The 24,329-nt window shown below is 39.0% G+C and overlaps 1 protein-coding gene across 2 annotated transcripts in view; it reads left to right on the top strand.

Annotated features, from left to right (window-relative positions):
* ATRNL1 (attractin like 1) overlaps positions 1–24,329 on the top strand; it is a 944,263-nt gene that overhangs the window by 565,547 nt on the left and 354,387 nt on the right. Inside the window, exons 25-26 of one of the 2 annotated variants that reach the window (XM_067537032.1) lie at positions 6,940–7,001; positions 14,663–14,777. In XM_067537032.1, the coding sequence (XP_067393133.1) occupies positions 6,940–7,001; positions 14,663–14,693 (93 nt within the window). In that variant the 3' untranslated portion in view covers positions 14,694–14,777. Of the gene's footprint in view, positions 1–6,939; positions 7,002–14,662; positions 14,778–24,329 lie in introns of those variants that run through there. The other variant, XM_067537030.1, reaches the window with a different exon arrangement.

The raw sequence follows: 24,329 nt of genomic DNA, 5'->3' as shown, positions 1-24,329 counted from the left end.
TCTTCAAAAGGCAAGCCTGGAAGCTTAAATTAATAATTCAAAATTATGGTCTTAATAAAGACAGTGGTTGTATGGCTCATTACAACAACTCTACAACATACTAACCCCTCTTTTTTGTGTCCTATAACTGCAGGGGTGTTAATGGGCCACTTCACCTTGAATAGTTCCTTAGAATATCATAGAATCATAGAAGATTAGGATTTGAAGGGACCTCAGGAAGTCATCTAGTCCAACCCCCTGCTCAAAGCAGGACCAAACCCTACAAAATCATCTCAGCCAGGGCTTTCTCATGCCGGGCCTTAAAAACCTCTAAGTATGATAACTACTTATGCTAAACTAGTTCAACTGTGTATTTAGCTGTGACACTCTGAGTATCTTCCCCAGGCCTGAAGAAGAGATCTGTGTAGCTCAATAGCTTGTCTCTTTCACCAATAGAAATTTGTCCATTAAAAGATATTACCTCAACCACTTTTGTCACTCTATTCCCATTGTTAGCATACGTGCAAGTTGGTAAGGACCCTGGAAAGAAGGCATACATTTTGAACAGTGAGTGCAGTTAGCCTTTGGAACAATTCAGCAATGGTCATGGGGGATTTTCTACCACTGGCAATTTTTAAACCCAGATATTACATGGTTTTCTAAAGATATGCTATATGAATTTGCGGGGTTGGAAGGAGTTCTATGGTGTGTGCTACACAGGAGGTCAGACTAAATGATCACAAAGGTCTCTTCTAAAATCTATGAAATCTATGAAAAGTTCTTATTTTAATCAAGCTATTGTTTACCTCAATCCAGGCCAACCAACAGCAATTCTGGGCCCGAGGGCAGAACAGTCAATGAGCCATCTCTTTTTAGAGGGACGAGGTCCGAGTGGGCTTCCACTGGATGTTTTTACTTATTCATTATGTGCCGGGCAGGTTCCTGAGCAGCTGAGTTGGCGGTATCTGTTACTCAGCTTCTCAGGTCACTTGGACTGCCCGGGCAATTAATGATGAACCCGGGAAGCTGAGTAGCAGATACCATCTCCTCAGCCACCCGGCAACCTGAATGGTGCATAATAAGTAAGCTTGGCTCCTGGGCGGGGTGGAGAGCACGAGCAGCGGGGGCCTTGGGGAAAAGGAGGATACATATCTATCCTCCCATCCGCCTGGGCCCTTTTAAATCATCGAGCCCCTGGGCAATTGCCCCCTTTCCCCCCGTCTGTGGGCCTGCCTCAGTCTGTACTGTAAAAGTTTCTCATTATTTCATTCTTATAACCAAAATTATGTAATAAATTATAAATACAGCAGAACTAAATGTTGGTAATGAATGTGCCCAAGAATGCAAGTAACGATAATAGGCCACATTCTCTGGCCCATTCTGCTCCTTTTGCACCACTCAAGCAGAGCAAAGGGAACAGACTGCTCACAACTCTCCCCCAGAAGATTTCCCCAGCATGGGAGAAATCCCCTGTGAACACAGAGTCAGCATATCCTGTTCCTGCATCCTCTTCCCCTGGTCTTTGGTGTGGTGGGTGTATTAGGGACAGAATGTAGAAGTGACCAGTGTACACTGTGTGCTCCAACTGTGTTCATCTGCTGTACTTTACTTTGAGAACTATTGACAGCTGACAACAATTAAAGCAGCTGCTATGCTGTACTAACATATGCCTGAACCAGGGTTGGGGACCTGTAACCAACTCCTTGACAATCCTTTCTCAGTAATGCTCCAAATATTCTTATTTATGGTTTAAAAATTTGGCAAAATAATTAAATGGGAATTTCAGTTGAAAAACAATATTTTAGGTAAAAACCTGTAAACAGTTTTCTCTTCCCCAGAAGTGTTGCGTTTCTGACCAATTAAATTTCTGCTTGAATTAAGTAGATGATGTATATCAGTAATTGAATCTTCAGTGCATATTTTATCATGTTGCTTCATTCCAGGGTCTGAGCATGGCAGAGATAAGATGCCAAGTGTCGCATCAGTAATGCTTGTCGGAGCGGTAGTCACAGTTCAGTCAATAGCAGCAGCTTTTACTCTCTCAAGACCAGTATGGTCTGGAATATATACATAAAAAATCTCTTTTTGACTCTGTCAATACATGAATAATTACATTTTAGTTTTAGTTTACAGCTTTAGAAATGAACAACAGAAATATACAGTGGCCTTTAGTAATGCTGTCTTTGGAAAAAAAATTACAAGTTTGTCACTGCTTTTAGTTGTATGATATTAGTAAAAGGTAACAGGGCAGGTTATAGTCATTTTTACTCTATAGTTTCAGAGACATTGTCATGGTTTCAGGGCTAGCTGTTAAGGTCTTTAGAGTTTATCTTCTTTTTTCTTTGCACAACTCAACTAGCTGATCCTTCTTGAGCTCTTCATAACTTATTTTTCCTGTCTGTCTTTTCCTACTCTCTTCCTAAAAAGAACACAAGACATTTTTTCTCTTGCTTTTCCCCTCTACAATATTTGCTTTTCCTACTGTAGTCACTTATTGAAAATTCACCATTGTCTATATCCCACAGATGCTGCCACCAGTATGTCACAGTTGCCGGGCCAGCTCAACCTCTGTCCCCCCCAGTCTGGTCTTTCTGAGTTCACCCTCCTCAAGCGTCAGGCTCCATACCTTTACTACTTCTTGGGTGTCTTGATTGGGCACCAGGCTATACATTACCCTGTGCATCAGCCCTGCTTATCTAGCAGATCGGACTAAATTGAGCACCTGCAGTTCTTCGCTTTGGAAGCCTGGGGAAAAAGTGGTGTCTACAATGATCAGACAAAATAAAAATAAATCAGAAAAAAATGGTGTCTACAATGATCAGACAAAATTGTTCATTTTTAATGCTGGGAACAAAGCATTTATAGAAAAAAGATTTTTAAGAAACAAACAGTCTGCACGCATGTCTAATTTACCTAAATCCCTGTCGTCCTGTGATGTTGGCATATGCAGGTCTAGCTTCTTCAGACACCCCAACCGGAGCCTATATCAGTCTGAACAGCTCCCCAACACCTGCCTTCTCTCTGGAAGGAGAGAGCCTCTTTTTGTCCAGTCAAAGTTTTTATCCTTGTCTATTGCTGAGCTTTCAGCTGGGCTAGTCCAAATCCGGTCAATATATTCTGCAGGAGGTCAAGACAGAATCCTTAGAACGGATGGCTGTTCCATTATCCTATAACAACCCCTAAGTGTTTACTACATTTGCAGAATTTCATCTACAAAGATCAGTGGAGATCTGGTGTACTATATAATGCTGACTGATACACTAGTCTTTAATATCTGATTAATGGAAGACAGTTGATAAGATATAATCCATTATGTAATGGACCTTTGATAATGTTCTGTTCTTCAAATGGGTAATGTAGACAAAAAATATTAGTTCATTATAAAGTTGACTTTGGTAAAAAAATGAGGAAATCATCTTTATTCCCAAAGTAAATAATTTTCTTTTAATAAATAAAGAAAAATGTTTAAACTATAGATTATAGATTTATAAATCTAATTGTGTTTGGAATGTTCTGTCTTTAGTCTTGTGTTAAATAAGATGGTCCCAAGGGAATGGAAAGGGAGATATTTTCAACCTTCATTTATGTTTTGCCTGAGCAAATGTAATGACCTCCATCAAAAGACATCACCGGCGACTGAACTTGGAAACTCCAGTACTAAAAGTTTAAGTTTTTAACACTAAAAGAGTAAGGGTGTGACCTTGCAGCACTAAAGTCTCTGGATGTTTTGCCAGTAATTTCAATAAATGTAGGAACACTTCCTAACCCCTTCAACTTTGTACGTGCCAGTTAAAAAAAAAATCTAACAATGGTGAGAACAAGTGTTAGCATCTGTACCCAGAAACACATTGAGATTAATGGGTTATACTGTTGCAAATATTAACACTTGCATTTTCATATGGTAGATCATTTAAAGCAGACATATAAATGTTACAGTTTTTATATGTATTTGTACTCACAAAGGATGAGCTCACGTTTTCATTCATAAAATTCTGCATGCACACAAATGGGATGCCATTTATTGCCACAGCTAAAAATTTACCCACGGTATTTCGTTTCTAATTTATCATTCTGCAAGGTATGGTAAAAGTTGCTCATATATTCACCCTTATTTACCTCATATTTATTCATGTCTCTAAGAAATGATGGAGGAATTATTTAATATGTGTGGTTTAAAATCTTTTTTGGGGGAACCTGTTGAGATAAGCAATTTAAGCACCTGATTATTCCATGTTTGGATCTTTGCATGTAAGAAGTGATATATAACATATTAGTTGCATTCATAATTTTATTGGAAAAACTCGGAGAATTTAAACGTTTGGGTATGATGTATTACAGAACACAAACCAACAAAATTCCAATTCAGCTACAATATGTTTGTTTTAAATCAGAAGGAAGGAATTGGGAAGTGAAAGATTATTCTTTGCATACCTATACAAAACAAGGGACAAGCATTTCTATCTGACCTAAAACTCCTTCAGAAAACAAATTGTGTTAATTATTTTATGACTCGTTGGGACAGACTGTTTTTCCCGTTTACTTATTCCTGGATGACCTACTCATAAATTCAAATATAAATAGACTGTGTTGTAAGTCAATGTTCCGTTTGTAAATTAGTAAGAGAAGCATGACAATGTTTATGTAATTAGAGGTTTTTAATAGGCATTTTAAAAACAGACTGTTAGGCATTGGAAGACAATGACTGATATCAGTGGAATGTCATGTCTCCTATATTTGGAATAAGCTGTCGGTGTTTTCTGGTCCTATGACTTCATTGTCATGAAGTATTAGTAATCGCCAAACAGGTCCTACACAGGCAACCAAATGTAATTTTGTAGTGTTTTGTAAAGCTTTATTCATTTGCAAGTAGGAACTCTGTTAATAGAACATACCATTTTGTATAGTTTAACTTATCTGCACTTAATTCATTGCCTGGGTGGGTGCCCTCACTGGTTTCAATGATGGCAGCTTAACAGATGTAAGGCATAAAATAATGAAGTATATAATTCCTTTTATGACTACATCTGTTAAATGCATCTATCCCATCTGTGGCTTACAGATGTACGAGTCCTATCCTCTGTACTTTTGGGAAAAAAAAGGTGTAATAGTTAATAGTCATACAAAATTCACTGAATAGTTGTAAATCTTCTTACTTTCAGATGTGCTGTGCTATGTGAAAAGAAAAATTAAGACACTGATCTTTCTTGGAAATATTTGATGTAAAATTTACCTTATATGGCTATCATTTATAATCAGAAGGAGTGAAGTTATTGATTGCAATAGTTTTCCTTGACAATAATTGTTTCTGGAATGAGAGACACTTTCAATGAATACTGACACTTTAAGTGAAAATAATTGCAGTTCTGCAAAATGTAAAGGCTTTTTCAACAAATAGCTTTTTAATAGTGTCACTTAAGATGAACTCTGCTGAAAATTGTTTGTTTTGTCTCTCTGTATTAGTTCATCTCCAGAAATATGGTATTTGTAACAAGTGTTCTGGAAAAGCTAGGGGTTATTTTGAACATTAAATATCATTTGAAGCCAATAGTGTTTGCATTTTAAAATGTAGCTTTTGATCGTATGAAGCTTTTGATTTTTCATTTAGGGAATACTAAAGAATTGTTTATGCTTGGGATGCACTACGCATTGGGCCAAATAACTCCCCAGGTCTTTACTCAGATTTTATTTAATCCTTGTTCAATCCTCTGATAGGGTAGTTTAATATACCACTGCTTGTTTAGGTCTGAAGTCACATTCTAGCCCTAATGTGGAATAATGGAAAGCCAAGATTCTGTGTGAGAGAACCATTTGGCCAGTTGAATGAACAAAAATACCTTTGTAGTATAATTGTTAATGTTATTTATAGCTTCATCCTAAAAAGTAGTATTAATTGTCATATCAAAAGTGCATATATTGACTCTGAAGGAAAACTGAAGTTCTTTGGACGCCTGGAGTGGTCAGCACCAGGCCATTAATGTGGAAAAATAGTAGAAACAAGTATGACTTCGATAGAGTTGGAGCATTATCAGATAAACACATTTTGCAATTCACTGTAGCAAATGCTACAGCAATAGGGAGAATAGAATTTGTCCTCAATTCAATAATTACATACTACAAAACACTGAATAAGAGATGGATCTAGGCATATTGGCAGCTAGAACTGTAAAAACATTAGGTACAGCTCTTAACATTAGTTAAAAATAAATTAGAGGATGTATGATGTGCAGTTATTTTAAAAAGAAACTTCTTAGAGGAAATTTATTTTAGCATTGTGAATTGATCTAATAGAAAGGCTTGATTCCAAATATTTCACAAAGTTTTGGCCACCTTATTTTAAAAAGTGACTTAATCTTAAACCCTCTTTGTTAATATGTATTTGTTTTGGAATAATTTGTTTTATTATGTACCACATATATCTGCTTTTTAAATTAAAATATTATTATAAAAAGTTATATTGTATTATGCTTTATCACGAACCAAAAAACGTTTAAAATGTCTTGGCTTTTTGAGTGTTGCTTTTAAAATCTGTTTTCAATATCCTAATTAAAATGGAAATGAAAAAAGTTAAAATATTAGTTAAATATAAAAAAGGCAATATGTATATTTTTTTCTGCAATTCTCTATTAATCTTCAAAACCCTTTCCTGGTATTATACATGTCACATTATATTCTTATGTGTATTTTTGAATATGAGAGGATATGAGAGAATGAGAATATGAGAGGACTGAATTCCATTGTTTTGCACTTTGACATAAAGAGATCCATTTTTAGCACCTGTTTTAGAAGTTGTTTACCCAACTGTCATTATGGTAAGTGGATGTTGTGCAGGTATTCATACCATGCTGAAATTACACTTCAAATTGATCATCTGGAGTAAAAAAATCACCTGGTTCTAGAACATACTAAGGGACAGTTGACTGTGAAAATGTTGTGGTAATTTATTTTTATTTTTATTTGCAGATTGCCTTTTCACAACACAACACTATCATGGATCTCGTGCAGTTCTTTGTCACCTTCTTCAGGTAAATGGCTTCTTCTTACATCTGATTGAATCCATACTAATTCATGTTCCATCAAAGTATTAGATTTTCCAGTTCTCAATCCTTAAGAAATCCCAACATGGAAACCTTGAATTTATGTGAGCCAACACTGATTTATCACTACTGAGGATCCTGATCTTTGTACTTTAGGTAAATACAGTTATTGTCCAGATATACTGAAAGGAGGACAGGAGACATTACATATGGTTTTAATCAGGCCACAATCATTATTAGATGTCCGGGACTACCTGGCAGATAAAAGTGTACAGTGCAAGTAACCCCATGTTCATTCAATAACTTCAGAGGGGGCTTCTGTCAGCCCCCCTCTTTTTCCACCCCCCAGCCAACCCATTGCTGGGAACTTATCATTCACCACCCCCCTGTAGGAGGGTTCAGGTAGGCTATAAGAAAGGGAGTTGGCTCCCTGCCATACTAATCTTAAATTCCCCAAATCCCACCCCATTCTATTTCTTTAACCAACTCTTCCTTTTTAAGTCCTTTACCAAGCCATTTATCCAGTCACTGTATACCTACCCTGCCTGCAGTGGACATCTGCACCACTTATATTATGAGTTGAGACATATAGCCTACGTTCCTTCATGCCATTCATGAACAAAGCCCTCGCTGAACCCAATATGGGGAATACGAAAAACCCCAACTCCACCTAAGCCAATCTGGTGATAAGGGAAAAATTCCTTTCCAGACCTCTTAAAAAGGGGTGGATATCACAATGCCCACAGCAGGTCTTGACCAAACCTGGTATTCCATCACCTAAAGGGGAGGGAGGGTGGCTGGTTGCTGCTCCATGTGAAAGTGGGACGCTTCACCGCCCATCCAGATTCCAGGGGATGTTAGTCAGTGTCGCCCCTTGTTCTCTTTTGCAGCAGTTTGACCTCTCCTCCACCCCGTTCGTAAAGCACTGTTCCCTTAATTTGGCCAGCCAGCCTAATTCCGCCCGGCTTAAAAGTGCGGTGTGGTCATTGGTCACTTGACCATAACAATGGTAGTCTTTACATTCTTTAGGCAAAGATTAGCCAAAATATTTTTCTAGCTGTATACCTCAAATGTTAGTATGTAATAGAAATCATAGGGTAGTTACGCTGATTTACATAAATTCAGGTAGATCCTACCTGTGATGATTTTTAATTGTGTTTTGTATAGAATTATTACTATAAATGCATAGTAGGAAAACAGTTGAAGAAAACTGATTTTTTTTAAAAAAACGACATCCAGAGAGTCTTCACTTTTCCTTTCTTGAATATGTTGTTAAAAGACAATAAGTGAGCTATGAGATTTGGCTGTGGCAGGAATGCAGCATTGGGCCCTATCTGAAAATGTAGACCTATTCTCTGATCCAAAACAGGATTAAATTGAAACCATTTTTAAAAATTCAACTGTTTTGTAAGAATGTGCAACTTTTAGCGTGTATAGATTATCTACGGTACTTTGGAGTATCACTATTCAGTTATTCAATAATCATGCGGTATGCAAATTCGTGTACGTTAACAGACAGCCGTTATTCACAAATCAAAGTGCAATATTTGCATAATTGTTTATTTTCCAATAACTGTGCAATGTAAATGCAAATCTCACTAATCTGGTTAGTTACTTCAGTCTGATCTGCTCTGATCGGTTCTTATACTCGAAGGGTTATATCCTCTCCTTTTGTAAATCAGTGCAGCTCTGATGATGTCAGTGATTTGGCCCAAAATCTTCAAGCTGTTTGCCAGCTCTGTTTCCCCCCTGGGATACAACTTATCTGCAAGTGGGCAGGCCACAAGATCTCTACTTCCCAAGCTGGCACACGAAGAACATCTTGTACCAACCTATTGTCTGATGCAAAGGATATCCCACCTTTCCTCCTTCACCACAAACAGGGAGGAATATAGAGAAATTGTGCCTGCCTAAAGTACAGTCTCCCTATGATTCTCCTGTAGTAATGAAGTTGTGCACTGCCTCCTATACAGAACTGTTTCACTGATGTTAGCAATCTAGCTATAGAAATGTTAAAACACAATCGCTTATAGGACCCCCCCCCCCCCAAGAACTTCTATCAACAATTAATTAAAATAATCCAACTCAGACATAATGAAGGGTCATATGAGTGACATGGCATCTCCTTAAGACAGTTCACCTGCAGCTGTGTTGTGATTCTTACTATGAGGTTTATAATGGTAATAGAGTGGTGATCAAAACATAATGTGGGATCAAAAACATCATCAAATTTGCAAACCTTTTTTGTAAGATTCTATGCTATTCTTCTACTAAGGAATTTAAAATGGTTAAAACATAATTTGGAAAGATCTGTTTCTTCCAGAATTTAAGATTTGAAATTTTTAGATTTCCAAGGCTGCATATCATTTGAAAACCAATCCAACCAAAATTACATTTTGAGATTATCATAGAATCATAGAGGATTAAGGTTGGAAGGGACCTCAGGAGGTCATCTAGTCCTGGTCAAAGCAGGACCAATCACAACTAAATCATCCTAGCCATGGCTTTGTCAACCCACACTTTAAAAATGTCTAAGGATGGAGATTCCACCACCTCCCAAGGTAACCCATTCCAGTGCTTCACCACCCTCCTAGTGAAAAACTTTTTCCTAATGTTCAGCCTAGACCTCCCCACTGCAACTTGAGATCATTGTTCTTAGTTCTGTCATATACTAGCACTGAGAACAGCCTAGCTCTATCCTCCCTGGAACACTCTTCCAGATAGTTAAAGGCTGCTATCAAATCCTCCTTCATTCTTTTCTTTTGCAGACTAAACAAGCCTCGTTCCCTCAGCCTTGCCTCATAAGTCATGTGCTCCAGCCCCCTAATCATTTTTGTTGCCCTCCGCTGGACTCTTTCCAATTTGTCAACATCCTTTCTGTACTGGGGGGCCCAAAACTGGACCCAATACTCCAAATGTGGCCTCACCAATGCCAAATAGAGGGGAATAATCACTTCCCTCGATCTGCTGGCAATGCCCCTCCTAATGCATCTCAATATGCCATTAGCCTTATTGACAATAACGGCACACTGTTGACTTATATCCAGCTTCTTGTCCACTGTAACCCCCAGGTCCTTTTCTGCAGAACTGCTGCCTAGCCAATCAGTCCCCAATCTGTAGCAGTGCATGGGATTCTTCCATCCTAAGTGCTGGACTCTGCACTTCTCCTTGTTGAACCTCATCAGATTTTTTTGGCCCAGTCCTCCAATTTGTCTAGGTCACTCTGTATCCTATATCTACCCTCCAAGGTGTCGACCATTCCCCCCAGCTTATTGTCATCTGCAAATTTGCTGAGAGTTCAAGTCCACCCTATCCTCCAGATCCTTAATGAAGATGTTGAACAAAATCAGCCCCAGCACCGACCCCTGGGGCACGCTGCTTTTACAGGCTGCCAGCTAGACATGGAGCCATTGATCACTACCCATTGACTCCGATGATCTAGCCAGCTTTCTATCCATCTTATAGTCCATTCATCCAACCCATACTTCTTTAAGTTGCTGATAAGAATACTGTGGGAGACTGCATCAAAATCTATCCTAAAGTCAAGGTATATCACGTCCACCGTTTTCCTCATATCCACAGAGCCAGTCATTTCATCATAGAAGGCAATCAGGTTGGTCAGGCATGACTTGCCTTTGGTGAATCCATGCTGACTGTTCCCGATGACCTTCCTCTCTTCCAAGTGCCTCAAAATGAATTCCTCGATGACCTGCTGCATTATTTTTCCAGGGATCGAGGTGAGGCTAACCAGTCTGTAGTTTCCCAGATACTCCTCCTTCCCTTTTTTGATGATGGGCACTATATTTGCCTTTTTCCAATAATCCGGGTCCTCCCCCAATCCCAAGAGTTTTCAAAGATAATGGCCAATGACTCTGCTATCACATCAGCCAACTCCCTCACCACCTTTGGATGCATTGTATCCGGCCATTATAAGGACTTGTGCATATCTAGCCTTTCTAAATAATCCTGAACCTTTTCTTTCAGCCCTGTGGGCTGGTCACCTCCTTACACAAGACTGAAAGTATAAATTTAGCTGCATACCATAGTGGTAACTAAAATGATATTTCTCAATGATGTCACTGACATGGAAGTTAGTTTAAATGAATTTCACATTGTTGTTTTTCTTTTTTTAGACGCATGATCCCATAGTCAACTTTCAAACAGACATATTTATGTTGTTAATTATCAACATATGTGCACAAATTACTTTGCTTCATGAAGATGAAAAGCAATATATAAATGCTATGGATTCATAATTCTAAAAATTAATTATAAGTTTTGAAAAGGCTGAAATCTCTCTGAAAGTTTTTCATAAAAGTATCTAGTTTGGAGCAGTGATGCATGTGAGCAACTGGCTAAATTAACAATAATAGAATCATAGAACCATAGGGTTAGAAGGGATTGCATGGGTCATCTAATCTAACTCTTTGCCAAGGTGCAGGATTTATTGTGTCTAAACCATCCAAGACAGATGGCTATCCAGCCTTTTTTTGAAAACCTCTGTGAAGGAGCTTCCAAAACTTCCTTAGGCAATTCGTTGCATTGTCTTACTGTTTTTACAGTTAGGAAGTGTTTCCTGAGATTTTGTCTAAAACAGCTGTGCTGTAGTTCGACCCATTGCCTCTTGTCCTGCCCTCTGTGGCAAAAGAGAAAAAAAATTTCAATCTTTTTATGGCAGCCTTTCAAGTATTTGAAGACCCCTATCATGTCCCCCTTAATCCCATCTTTTCCAAACTAAACATACCCTAGTCCTTCAGCCTTTGCTCATATGGCTTGCACTCCATTCCTTCGATCCTCTTTGTTGCTCGCCTTTTGGTTCCTCTCCAGTTTTTCTCCATCCTTTCTATACGTTGGTGACCAAAATTGGACACGCTACTCCGGCTGAGTCGTAACCAGTGCCGAGTAGAGTTGTATTATCACCTTCCATGACTTGCATACTATGCCTGTTAATGCAACCCAAAATTGCATTTGCTTTTTTTTGCAACAGCATTGCATTGTTGACTCATGTTGAGGTTGTGATCCACCACAACTCTTAGATCTTTCTCAGCAGTGTTGCTGCCAACCCAGGTATTTCCCATTCTTTATTCTTCTTTATTTCCTGTTCTTTCCACTTTCTTTCCCATTCTTTATTTGTGCATTTGTTTTTTCTTCCATAAATGTAGCACCTTACATTTGTGTTTGTGGAATTTCACTTTGTTGTCTATAGCCCAGTTCTCCAATTTATCAAGATCCCTCTGAATTTTAGCTCTATCCTCTAAAGTGTTTGCAACTTCCCTAGCTTTGTGTCATCTGCAAATTTGATCAATATGCTCTCTCTACCTACATCCAGGTCATTAATAAAGATGTTAAGCAACACTGGACCCAGAACATATCCCTGCGGAATCCCACTTGAGATCGCCTTCTAATCTGACATCATTTCATTAATAGTTACTCTTTGTTTGCAATTGTTTAACCAATTATGTATCCACTTAATGATAGTTCTATCGAGCTCTCATTTTTCCAGCTTACTTATGGGAATGTCATGTGGGACTGTCTCAAAAGCCTTGCTAAAGTCCAGGTATATTATGTCAACCACATTCTCCCTATCCACCAAACCAGTTATGAGGAGAGGCTGAGGGAACTGGGCTTGTTTAGTCTGCAGAAAAGAAGAATGAGGGGGGATTTGATAGCTGAACTACCTGAAAGGGGGTCCCAGGGAGGAAGAAGCTAAGCTGTTCCCAGTGGCAATAGATGACAGAAAAAGGAACAATGGTCCTTGAGCAAGGAGCAATGGCGGAGGTCTAGGTTGGATATTAGGAAAAAATATTTTTCACTAGAAGGGTCATGAAGCACTGGAATGGGTTACCTAGGCAGGTGTGGAATCTCCATCTTCAAAGGTTGTTAAGGTGCAGCTTGACAAAACCCTGGCTGGGATGGTTTACTTGGGGTTGGTCCTGCTTTGAGCAGTGGGTTGGACTAGATGACTTCCTGAGGTCACTTCCAACCCTAATCTTCTATGATTCTATGATCAGACCCTACTGACTTGAATTCATTCAAATTAATCAGAAGAGAAGAGGTGATTTGTTCAGAATTACGGTGGTCATTGTTACAATATTTAGGTGAGTGATAAGGCCTCCCAGAAGTCCAACCTCTCCTCCATGTGGTAGGATGGTGGAAAAAGGTTGAATAGGGGATTACCTTGTATAGTATGGTTGATGAGCTGTTCTCACTGCCGGAGCCCTGAAGACCTACAGGGATCTACTCCAAAATGGTTTGGTGAATGTGGTTCTGTCTGGGTAGACCAAGTTCATTATCCTGGTAATTGGGCAACTGGTCTAAGAGATGGTCACTCTGAAAACAAACCTGCAGTGAGCAATTCCTTCAGTTGTTTCGAGTTACTTTGCCACTGGAAATGCTGGCCAAGAAAGTATATGAGAGGATGTGCAACCACTTGTCTACTTTAAATGAATTCCCATGCAGCCTTCAACAAATCCAGTAAGCTCCATGGAGATGGGGGAATGGCAAAAGTGACAGGCAATGGGCATTGCTGAGAGTCATAGTTGTGAACCTACATGTAGATGGGTCAAAACTTCAATTGCTCTGTGTTGCTTTGGGGTGACACCATAGTTGGCAGCATCATGATCAACTCTGCTGCTCTATTCAGGGACAGCACAGCTGACTACAATCTGAGGAGGGGGCTAGAAAAGGTGCCCTAAAAATTGCTCATCCTGAACAGCCCTGTCCAGCTTAGCCTGAGAGTGTCCCATCATATGGTCGAAATATATACAGGCCTTGAAAAGTTTCCTTTTGTCCCAGTATTGCAACGTGGAATGTCTGTACGCTCCTTGATCATCCAGATCAAACTGACTGTCCTGCTAGGCAGATCATTCTGATTGCTCAAGAGCTTGAAAAATACCACGTTGTGAAGCTGAGTCAGAAGTAATTTGCTGAAGATGGTCAATTGACACCCACAAAATGAGCCACACGACCTGGGATTTGGTTTTGCAATTAGAAAAAATGTTAGCCCTTGTTTGGAGAGTCTACTTATTGGTATAAATGACAGACGGATGAAGCTTCAACTGCCCAAAGAGGTGGAAGTTATGCTTCAGTAATCAGTGCCTACATGCAGAGAGTCAGCTCTGTTGAGAGGAAGGAGCAATTTTACTCCAAACTAAATGATCTGATCTGATTGACTTCCCGCTTATGTTGGTGATGATAATTCTACATGGTGTAGCATACTTGGCAAACATGGCATCGGCAAGATGAACAGTAACAGCTTACATCTATCTGCTGGTGACATATTGAGCACCAGTTAGTTATCACAAACAGTGTCTTCCAGCTCCCGAAAAATACAAAATAAACTGGCTGCATCCTTGCTCATGTCACTGGCATCTGAGTGACTATGTGTTGGTCCGATAGCAGGACCTAAGAAAAGGTGCACGTAACCCGGGTATTAGGCTGAGCTGATTGCTGTACTGACCACTGTCTTGTTCAGTCAAAGTTCTCTCTTTCTCTTTGGCTGACAGTGCATAAAAACTCCGCTTACAAGTGCTTTCAAAATGTTCAAAATGTTAGTTAGCTGGGTTGAGAACTGTTCAGTGTTTGATGGATCTTTTATCCAGGCAACATTTAGATGCTTACAAGTGCTGATGATGAATTTCTCATCACAGATCACGCTATCATCCACCTAGGGTGGCATGAACACTTTACTGAATTACTTTATCGTCTGTCTACTGTCCCTGATGAGTCACTTGATAATATCTGTAACCTGCCTACATCTAATGCATTTGCTGATCCACCCACATGAACCAAGGTGTTAAAGGCTGCTCAAACAGTGAAAAATAACACATATCCTGATGCCATTCCAGCTGAAGTTTTAAAACATGGAGGAAATCTTCTCATTGACAAGCTTATTTTCATATCACGACTGGCTTCAAGATATCATACCACAACATGAAAGATGCCAACATTGTCACTATCTATAAGAGCAAAGGCTTAAAAAGTGACTGTGGTAACTACTGCGGCATCTCCTTGCTCTCTCTGGCTGGTAAGTTTCTTGCACAGATTCTCTTGAACCAGCTCCTGGTCCAAATTGTCGACAAATTTCTCTCTGAGTCACAATGTGGCTTTTGTGTTCACCGGAGTGCTGTTGGCATGATTTTCATCATCTGACAATTACAATAAAAATGTCATGAACAACATCAACCTTTGTACATCATGTTTCACAGACTAAACAAAGCTTTTGACGTGGTCAAACATGCTGCCCTCTGGAAATTGCTTTCTAAATTTGGATGCCCAGACAAATTTATTAACATTGTTCGGCAATTCCACAACGACATGGTTGGAAAAGTTAGTGTTGATGGTGATCTAACAGATCCATTTCCAATCACGAATGGGGTGAAGTAAGGATATCCTTTCTCCTAGCCTTTTTATTCTTTGCTGCAATGCTAGAGGAAGCCCTCCATGGTTCTTCAAATTGTGTCCAACCATCCAATGCAGATAGCTATCCAGCTTCCTTTTGAAAGCCTCCAGTGAAGGAGCTTCCACAACCTCTCTAGGCAGTCTGTTCCATTGTCCTACTGTTCTTACAGCTAGGAAGTTTTTTCCTGAGATTTAGTCTAAATCTGCTATGCTATGGTTTGAACCCATTGCCTCTTGTCCTGCACCCTGTGGCAAACAAGAACTTTTCTCTGTCTTTTTTAAGGCAGCCTTTCAAGTGTTTGAACACTGCTATCATGCCCCTCCTTAATCTCCTCTTTTCCAAACTAAACATACCCAGTCCTTCAGCCTTTGCTCATATGACTTGCATTCCATCGCTTTCATCATCTTTGTCGCTCACCTCTGGATCCTTTTCAGTTTCTCTACATCCTTTCTACATTGATGACCAAAATTGGATACAGTCCTGAGGCCTAATCAGCACCAAGTAGAACAGTACTAATGGCTGTGCGGTCAGTGTGGTAAATGTTGTTCTTCCTGAATTGGTCTGTGGAGCCATGCAAAGATCCTTTAGTACTTACTGTGTTTGTCTACATCATCCTCAAAATCAGGAGACTAATATTATTATTATAAGTCCCAAATGAAATCTTCATGGTGTTGGTGATAACTGAACACAGGAGAGCTTGTTTTTGTTTTCAAAAACATTTTCACACTGAGCAATTAGTAAATCAATGCTAAAACACTTCAACTATCATCTAAAGTCACACAAACCATACTAGGTGGGTTGGAAAGTTTGTTAACACTTCAGGTAAAGTTATGTGTTATAATAAAAAATCTTACATCCTTAGATCAGCCAGGTCGCTGTTTTACCTTCTACACTTCAGTATCCTGTTCTCTTACTTAATCCCTAGTTCATATTTTTTTCTTTCCTCACACTCTGTGTATCCCCTTCTCTAGCAACCTGTATCACCTGTAGTCTACACTGTGATGCTCCTCTCCTGCACCATGGTCTCTGACTTGTTTACCTTATGTAACTGCTTTGGAATTGATGTAATATTCTTCCTCCCACCTTCCATGATTTTTAAACCCCTTTGTCAAATTTTGTCATCCTTTGTCAAAACATGGTATCAGTTTAAAGACAATTTGGGGCTGTTATTCCCTTGGAATACCCCAGTATACAATGTTAATCATTTGTTGTCAGGGTAGGTTAGCTCTTTGGCACTGGGTTGTTTCTACAAAATAAAGAAGTATCACACATGACAACATTGCTTATCATATATCTCTGTCAGATAGTATCCTTGTGGATGGTAACTCAATTACACTTAATAAACAATATATTATAAAAATGTGCTTTTCCTGTGTCTGTTAACGACCTTCAATATTAGACTTAATCTTGTTTTCATATTACAGAGAAGCCAAGGCAGTCATGCTTCTCTGCCTAGGGTAAACCCCTGTCAATAATGACTGTATATGTAGTATCCTCAGTTACATCATAACTAGAAAATGATCAGTCAGAATGGATGAGCAAAAGGAAAAATCATCATTTTGCTTTACAGTGGGATGGTGATAGCAAACAGGATGAACCAAGCACATATGTGATGAATGGGAAATGTATATATGTATTAAGAAATCTTGCTGGATTTTTCCTCTAACTACTCAAAATCTCTAATGTATGGGTTTTTTGAGGTTTTTTTTGCAAATAAGGTGCTGAATATGTTTAATATAATTAAAACCTTCCTGTCTCAGATCCTAGCAAGAGCCCCCTCCTAGCCTCTGTGACACTTTCTTTGGGGCACCCAGAACTGAGAGTGATCTTGTCACTCCTTTGCATTAGCAAAGAGAGTCTTGCTGGAACTAAATTGGTTGATAGCTCCCTGTCACCTGAGTCTGTTAACCATGGCAGACAAATTTCTCAGAACTTTGCCAGGCTTTACTTTGCCTTGCAGGTAACACCTGGTGCATCCAGTCCCCGAGCCTCTTTGAAGAGCATTTCCCTATGGAATCCAGTCCCTCTCACTGGCCACTCACAGTGTTTATGAAATCTGCTGCCTCTAGAAAGACAAAGGACCTACCAGCTTACATGAAGCAACTAAGAATTTACACTTTTGATAAAACAAAGAGAAGTTTATTAATAGAAATTCAAGTGATACTTAGTAAGCATTGTAGAAACAGATATGGTTACAAATAAAACAAAAGTATAACACACTTCTAGGAGACTAAACATAACTTTAGAAAGCTAAAATCTTTGCCTAAATTAAATTGCTCACCTAAAGCAACCTCTCAGGATCACCAGGATCCAGCTTTCATGGATACAAAAAGTGCTGCCTTTTTGCTCCCTCATTGATGGACCCACAAGGGGTTCCTATTCCTCCTCCTTATAATCCAGAGAATATTTGAAATGTATCCCTCTGAAGTGTACCACTTGCCAAAGTTCTCTTCTCCCACTGTTTGTTCTGTGGTGTGTTGACATCATATTGTATTTCTCATTCTCCTGTTAACTTGCTTTTTCCTATTGATTTAATATGCAAATAAAGATCCCTTTGTGTTGACTTACACACTGCTTCATTTACACCGAAGACTTAGGAAGACCGGTAAATCAACATTCCTTTGTCTGGGAAAAACTTGTTCATCTATCCTGCCTGTTTACATCATTTAAACGTATTTTTAGTACATACATACATGCGGCTCTTGAACAAAGCCGGTACATGCATCTTGCAATGCTTCTGATGACCCATTATGATAGAAGCTTTCGTTTGACGCCCTACACAACATTCTTTGTGGATAAATACTATGATAGTAATATGTTAAGTGTCGTGAGTTTGTCAGGCCTGATAGGAGTTGCTGTTACATGACAGTGAACCCTTTGTCAGTCGGCATTGAGGGACTCTTAGGGTGCTGTCTCCTACAAGGACTGCTTCAGAGAAATCCAAGCCTCTGTGCTCTGGATCCCCAGGGTGTGTCAAGATCCTGGAGTTTGAACAGAATCCAGCCACTATCTTAATCTTGGGGTCCCTAAGCACACCCTTAGGGCACAAACCTTCTATCTGGCTCCCCCTCCAAATGTTGGAGCCTGCGGTCCATCCTCTTAGACCCCTCTGGGCACAGCACTGACCTTTCAGACTCCCCAATACTTAAACACTTACTCCCAGAACTCCATCCAAAAGGTGTAAAGCTTTGGTTTAGAGTTCAACACTTTCAGGGGCACACAACAGTTGTGAAGGCTGCATGCACTTTGTACAGTCTAACATCTTTATGCTCTCTTATCGTTAATCATGTAAAGCACAGGAGAGTACAGACCATACAAAACAATAAAACATCCTGAATTCAGTGTCCCTCACTAGCTTACCCTTCCCATGGGAGATCATGTTTGTTCTGTCGGGCAGACAAGGTTGATGAGGTAATATATTTTTATTGGACCAAGTACTGTTGATGAGAGAGACAAGCTGGCAGACAAACAGGCAGGGTCATCTGCCTCCTCCGACTCTGCCTCTGCAGCAGCCTCTCTCATCTTAATCTGGTCCCACATGGCTCTTCCCTCAGATCTCCCTTGTGAGTTCCTTTATAGACTCCAGTTGTGGTCATCTTTTGCTCTCCTCCTGGTAACTTTGCTCCTCCCTTTAGATAAGAGGAGGTAGTGTCTGCTCCTAGCTTGAGCAAATCTATTGTCCTAAGGTGTTTTACTTTGTATAGACCATCACTGAGTGCTGATCATTCTCCATTGTCTCTGATGTAACAGAAACATGACACAATCCTGCTGACTCATGGTGGATCCACATATATAGAGGCTTTCCATGACACAATAATTTCATGATACAGTTTAATAAAATCATCCACAATTCAGAAATGGTACAGACAGAACCCCCAAATCATCGCACTCCCACCCAGACAAAATTGTAAATGTCAGGAGGTATTAAAGTGAGTGTTACCTGCTTAGAATCACTAGCATTGCAAATTTAAAAACCCATTTTGACATGAACTTATGGAAACCAGAGTTAATGGCAGCAATGACCAATTGACCTAAAGAATGGCATACAAAAGTCAAGAGCATTATTTGTTACTGAAAAAATGTTCCAAAATTTGAAGCCTAACACAAGGTCTCTCAATATCTGAAAATAATTTTTTTAATAACTGGATGGTTGTGTAGTGTGTAACAACAGTGGTGAATAATGCTGATAACAATAATATGCATTCATGCTTTCGAGGTCTATCTACAGAATAAATAAATGGGTTTAATCACAATTTAAACATGGTTGATGCCAAAACATGTTCTAACCTGATTTAGAACATATGTACTACTTAGGATCTTTTTATGGGGAAGCATGCTGTTTTCTTAACTGGTGAGCATATGGTATGACCCCATTCACACTGTCCAGCCAGAAAGAGGAAATAATGTAGTTTCACAACACCACTTGTTTTTAAACTATGCTTAAGAATACTTGTTTAACATGATTGTTTGCCTTGTGAAGGTTGGGTGGTAAGAACTAGAAGCATGTGAAATGCACATTCAATTACTTGATAAGAAACACACCAAAATAAAATACATTTTCATACGGGTTTCTGATGTATTAAAGATCAAAATTATAAAAAGGAACATTTTGTAAGCAAGTTATTTAAAATTGTATATATGAAAACATAGATGTGGCCAGATCCAGAAGAGCATACTTAATCTACTAGCATCTGATACAGTATATGCCCTGTAGCAAAACCTGGCTGAAATATTAATGTTTTTAAAGAAATAGGCAGGATATTACAGAAGCTGCAATGCTCTGCACTGTGATATTCATAGTACCATTTACTTGCATCCTTTTATATCAGGATGTTTTGTTGTGTCTACTGGGTCAATGACCTTTTGTGTAAGAGAGAGCAGAAAAGCAATCAGATATGTAAGGGTAATAACATATCCCTAACAGACTCCTTTCTTACAGAAACGGTGGCATCTGCATTGGGATGTTTCACTGTTTTTAGCTGGTGCCTTGTAGACTTTTTAACCCTTACCCAAACTGGGCAAGAGTGTGACTTTTATATCCACTTAGAAGCAGTTAAAGTCTCATTAGAAAATTTCCTAAATTATAAATATGAATGATCTCTCTTTATAATTTTATTCTGAAGAAATTCCATCCCCAGAGTAATATGAAGCCTGTTTCTATGGGCCCTGGCAAATAAAAACATTTAATAAGCTAAAGGCTTAAGTTTTTCTGATCTGTAAACTATGAGATGGATTTCAATGCTTGCAAATTGTACGTCACGTTATTGTAACTGCGTAGATACAGGGATTTTAAAAAATGTTTTGGCATTTCATAGTGATTATTCAATAGGTTAGGCTGGTAGGCTGGTAAAAATGCACCCTAGTTTTCTATATGACATTCTTTATTATATATAAAAATTGACCATGTTCAGTTTTCCTTGTTTTTTCTTGCTTATGATCTAGCAGCATAATCACAGAACTGGGAGCCAAAGAATTTGTGAGTTCTAATCTTGTTTCTCATGCTGGGAGGCAAATCTTTTTATCTCTATGGGACTAATCTTTCATTCCTCGCACGCCCAAAACTCTCAGTCTGTACAAGTATGGGGTTTGAAATGAATGAAGGTATGGATTCTGTTCCACAGTTTCCTCCCCCCTTTGTAAAATGGTGATAATACCTACGTATCACACAGGATGGTATGAAAAGCAATATTTTCACAGTGCTTAGGACATATAAAGCATTATATACATTAAATGCTATGTGTCATACTTATTGTTTTATCACCGATTTTAAACCTATTCTTTTTTAGTTGATGTGCTTTTAGCTAATTAGTGTTCACATACTGTGCAATATAGCAGTTTAAAATGTTTGTCCATGACTGTTAGCAAATAATTATTTCTAGCATGAATTCCATTTTATTGTGCTTTGCAGATTAGTGCTAATTGTTCAGAAACTTGTAAGTAAAATTTTATAACAGTGCTCAGGAATTACTTTGAAACTATTTTTTAGTTAGGGTCTGACACACATGAGTATTTACAAGACGTAGAAACTTTAGTTCCTACTCTCCTGACTTGGGTCACAGTTGCAAAGATTAATACTCCTATCCACAGGACATATCAGTATCCAGTTACTATGATCATATCTTTCCTTTTAAAAAGAAAAGAAAACAAAAAGGAGGACAGAAAATGGAAAAAATAAAATAAAAGCCAGTTCAAAATAAAACATAATACAAACCACCAACTAATCAATCAGTGGCTGTGAGCACAGGGCCTCCTCTTGTTCTCAAAACAGATCCCTCTGCTGTCACTGTTTCAGCTGCTGAGGTGAGAACTATCTTTGATGGCAGTATTCATGCCTGGCTAGAATAGCACATCTCGGGCTCTTGTCTTACACTTCTCATTGTCCCTATGGATTATGGTGAGTGATATTGACATTTCAATTATTTATAGTTACATAATTTGAGAATATTTTTTAGCTTCTCTGGTAAGAAATAATAGAGACACCACCTGAGACAATCGTACAGACATATTTTCTGTCATAATGCAAGGCACCATAGAGTCACATCGCTGTAGAGTAAACACAACTCATGAGAGTCATTGGCCATCAATCTACCTCCACCATTCATGGTCTTCACACAGCCTTGAGAAGCATATCATACCACATCCTGCCCAGTCAGCCACATTGTCAAATCACACTCGCCACTGACACCCCCTGCCCTGGCACCGTCCCCTGCAAACCTTCCTTCAGCAGTCTTCCTCTGCTCATCAACTTTTCTTTATCTGCTCATCTTGATGATAACAGGTATCCCTTTGGTTATGCTGTAAATTTGGGTAGTTATCTCCTCATTAGGTGTGCGCAAAGTAAATTATAATCTTTTATTTTCAGTGCAATCCATGACAAATCATCCAGTATATGTCACTAGCCAAAAAGCCAGTGCTCAAAGTATGCTCAGCACCACGGAATAAATAGAATGTGCACAAAAAAAAAAATGTGCACCTGTGGCAGCTAGCATAACGGTGACTGAAGAGCAGTTTCTCAGCCCTATCCTGAATAACCATGCGGTTCAGCATGTCACAACACTCATCATCCCTACATTTTTCCTCTCACAACGGGAGTTGACAAGTGGATTTCATTAGGGATGTTTTAATATATTGAATTCATAAGTGTTCCAGCAGCCAGAACCTTTCCACCTCCACATATACCTCCAATACATGCATTTTTAATAAAGAAAAATCCTTTCCTTATTATAGTATTCTTCAACAACTGCTTCCACCATGATTCTTCCCATAAATGAAACAGATGTTCAATACAAATGTACTTGTTTTGAGGCTTTTAAAACAAAGATGAATAATTAATGCCAATTTTTTTAGCTCTTAGTTTATGAGACAGAATATTGATCACCATCAAAAAACACAAGTCTGAAACTGTGAAACTCAGATCACTTGCACCATAGCTTGATTATCAGAGAATATCAAGTCCACCTAGATCAAAATTAAAATATTTACTGGTAACATGAAAATGAAATTATCTCATCAAAACAGGTTTTACATTTGGGGGGGAACAAAATTGATTTTTACTTAGTGATGCATTAAACAGTTTTCACCTCACTCTGGAAGCAAATAGTGAGTTTTAATTCCACTGGGATGACATATATTACATTGTGCAGTTTTTGAGGCTTTTATTATTGTATTTAAAATTTTAATTTGTGGTGTATGGTTTGATATGGAAAATTCCTTCCTCTCTGGGAATCATTGGGAAGCATTGCCGTGCCCCACTGAGGAGTTGAATACATTCAAACTTCCTGCTAATGCAGCCACTTGATAGCCTGCATCTGCAGGGGAATTTCCAGGGCCAGACTGTCAAATTCAGATTCTCTTGGTGCCTCAGAATTGACTGCTCCTCTGTGGCTGGCAGCTAGATCAGTTAATCCCATATCTCTCAGTTGGTGACCAGAACTGTTTTTCAGTCTCCCCTTCCTTTTCCTCAGCCTTCTGTGTCAGCTTTTCAGTTACACACACTGTTGGAATCAGAAGCTGCCTAATCATACAGGGGAATGCACCCGGCACCTCCCTTAAGAGTGCTTCTGCAGATGAATTCCCCAAGAACTCCAGAAGGCACAATGCCTCCATGAGGCAAAATAACCCCAGAGCTCCCCTTGGGTGGATGTGGACTGCCATCTTCTCAGGGTTGCATCTTAATGTTCAGTGTGACACTAAATATTATATATGCTTTCAGGGCCGACTCTAGATCAAATGGCGCCCTGGATAAGGAGTGTCTTTGGTGCCCCCCCCCCCATTTGTTAAACATTTGAATACCTTATTTTTATGGTATTTGTAACCCATTTCACAACTTTGATGTGTGATTTGCATGCATGATTTATCCCTGTCATATAAGATGATAAATATTCACACTACAAACATTTTATTTTCCCTTTTGTTGCTGACAACAAAAACAGTACCCCCTAGCCTGATGCCCCCCCAGACCCAGCACTCCAGGTGGTTGCCTGGGCCATCTGCCCCTAAATCCAGCCCTGTGTGCTTTGTATTGTGTTTCTTACATGTTACAGATGCTTTGTATTGTGCTTGCATTTGGCTTCATTTTGCATTGTGCTTCCTTAAATTCTGTTAGTAAATTTAATCTGTTAGATTTAAAACAGCTCTGGAGATCAGAGCTGATTGTCTCTCAGTCCCCTTAATCCTGATCAATTTCTTTTATGTAACTTCAGTTTAATTTTAAAGCAAACACTAGACCTGCTAGAGTAGGTGATCATCTGTGACAAATGGATTTGAAATTATGCTTTCCTCATTTACATTCATAAGAGAAACACTTCTGTCCTCTCATGATAGAATACGTGAACCTGTAGTAAATGTTAACTTTGAGAGTTCATTTTCAGAAATGTAAGCATGCAGTGAGGTGGGGTGAAGGTTAGTGAAGTTTA

This window comes from Emydura macquarii, unplaced genomic scaffold (genome assembly GCF_026122565.2).
Source record: "Emydura macquarii macquarii isolate MOO-44397 ecotype Brisbane River unplaced genomic scaffold, CSIRO-AGI_Emac_v2 contig_3692, whole genome shotgun sequence".
In the NCBI taxonomy this organism is placed as follows: Eukaryota; Metazoa; Chordata; order Testudines; family Chelidae; genus Emydura; species Emydura macquarii.
Note: the sequence above shows the minus strand (reverse complement) of the source record. Positions and strands in the feature narration are given on the sequence as shown.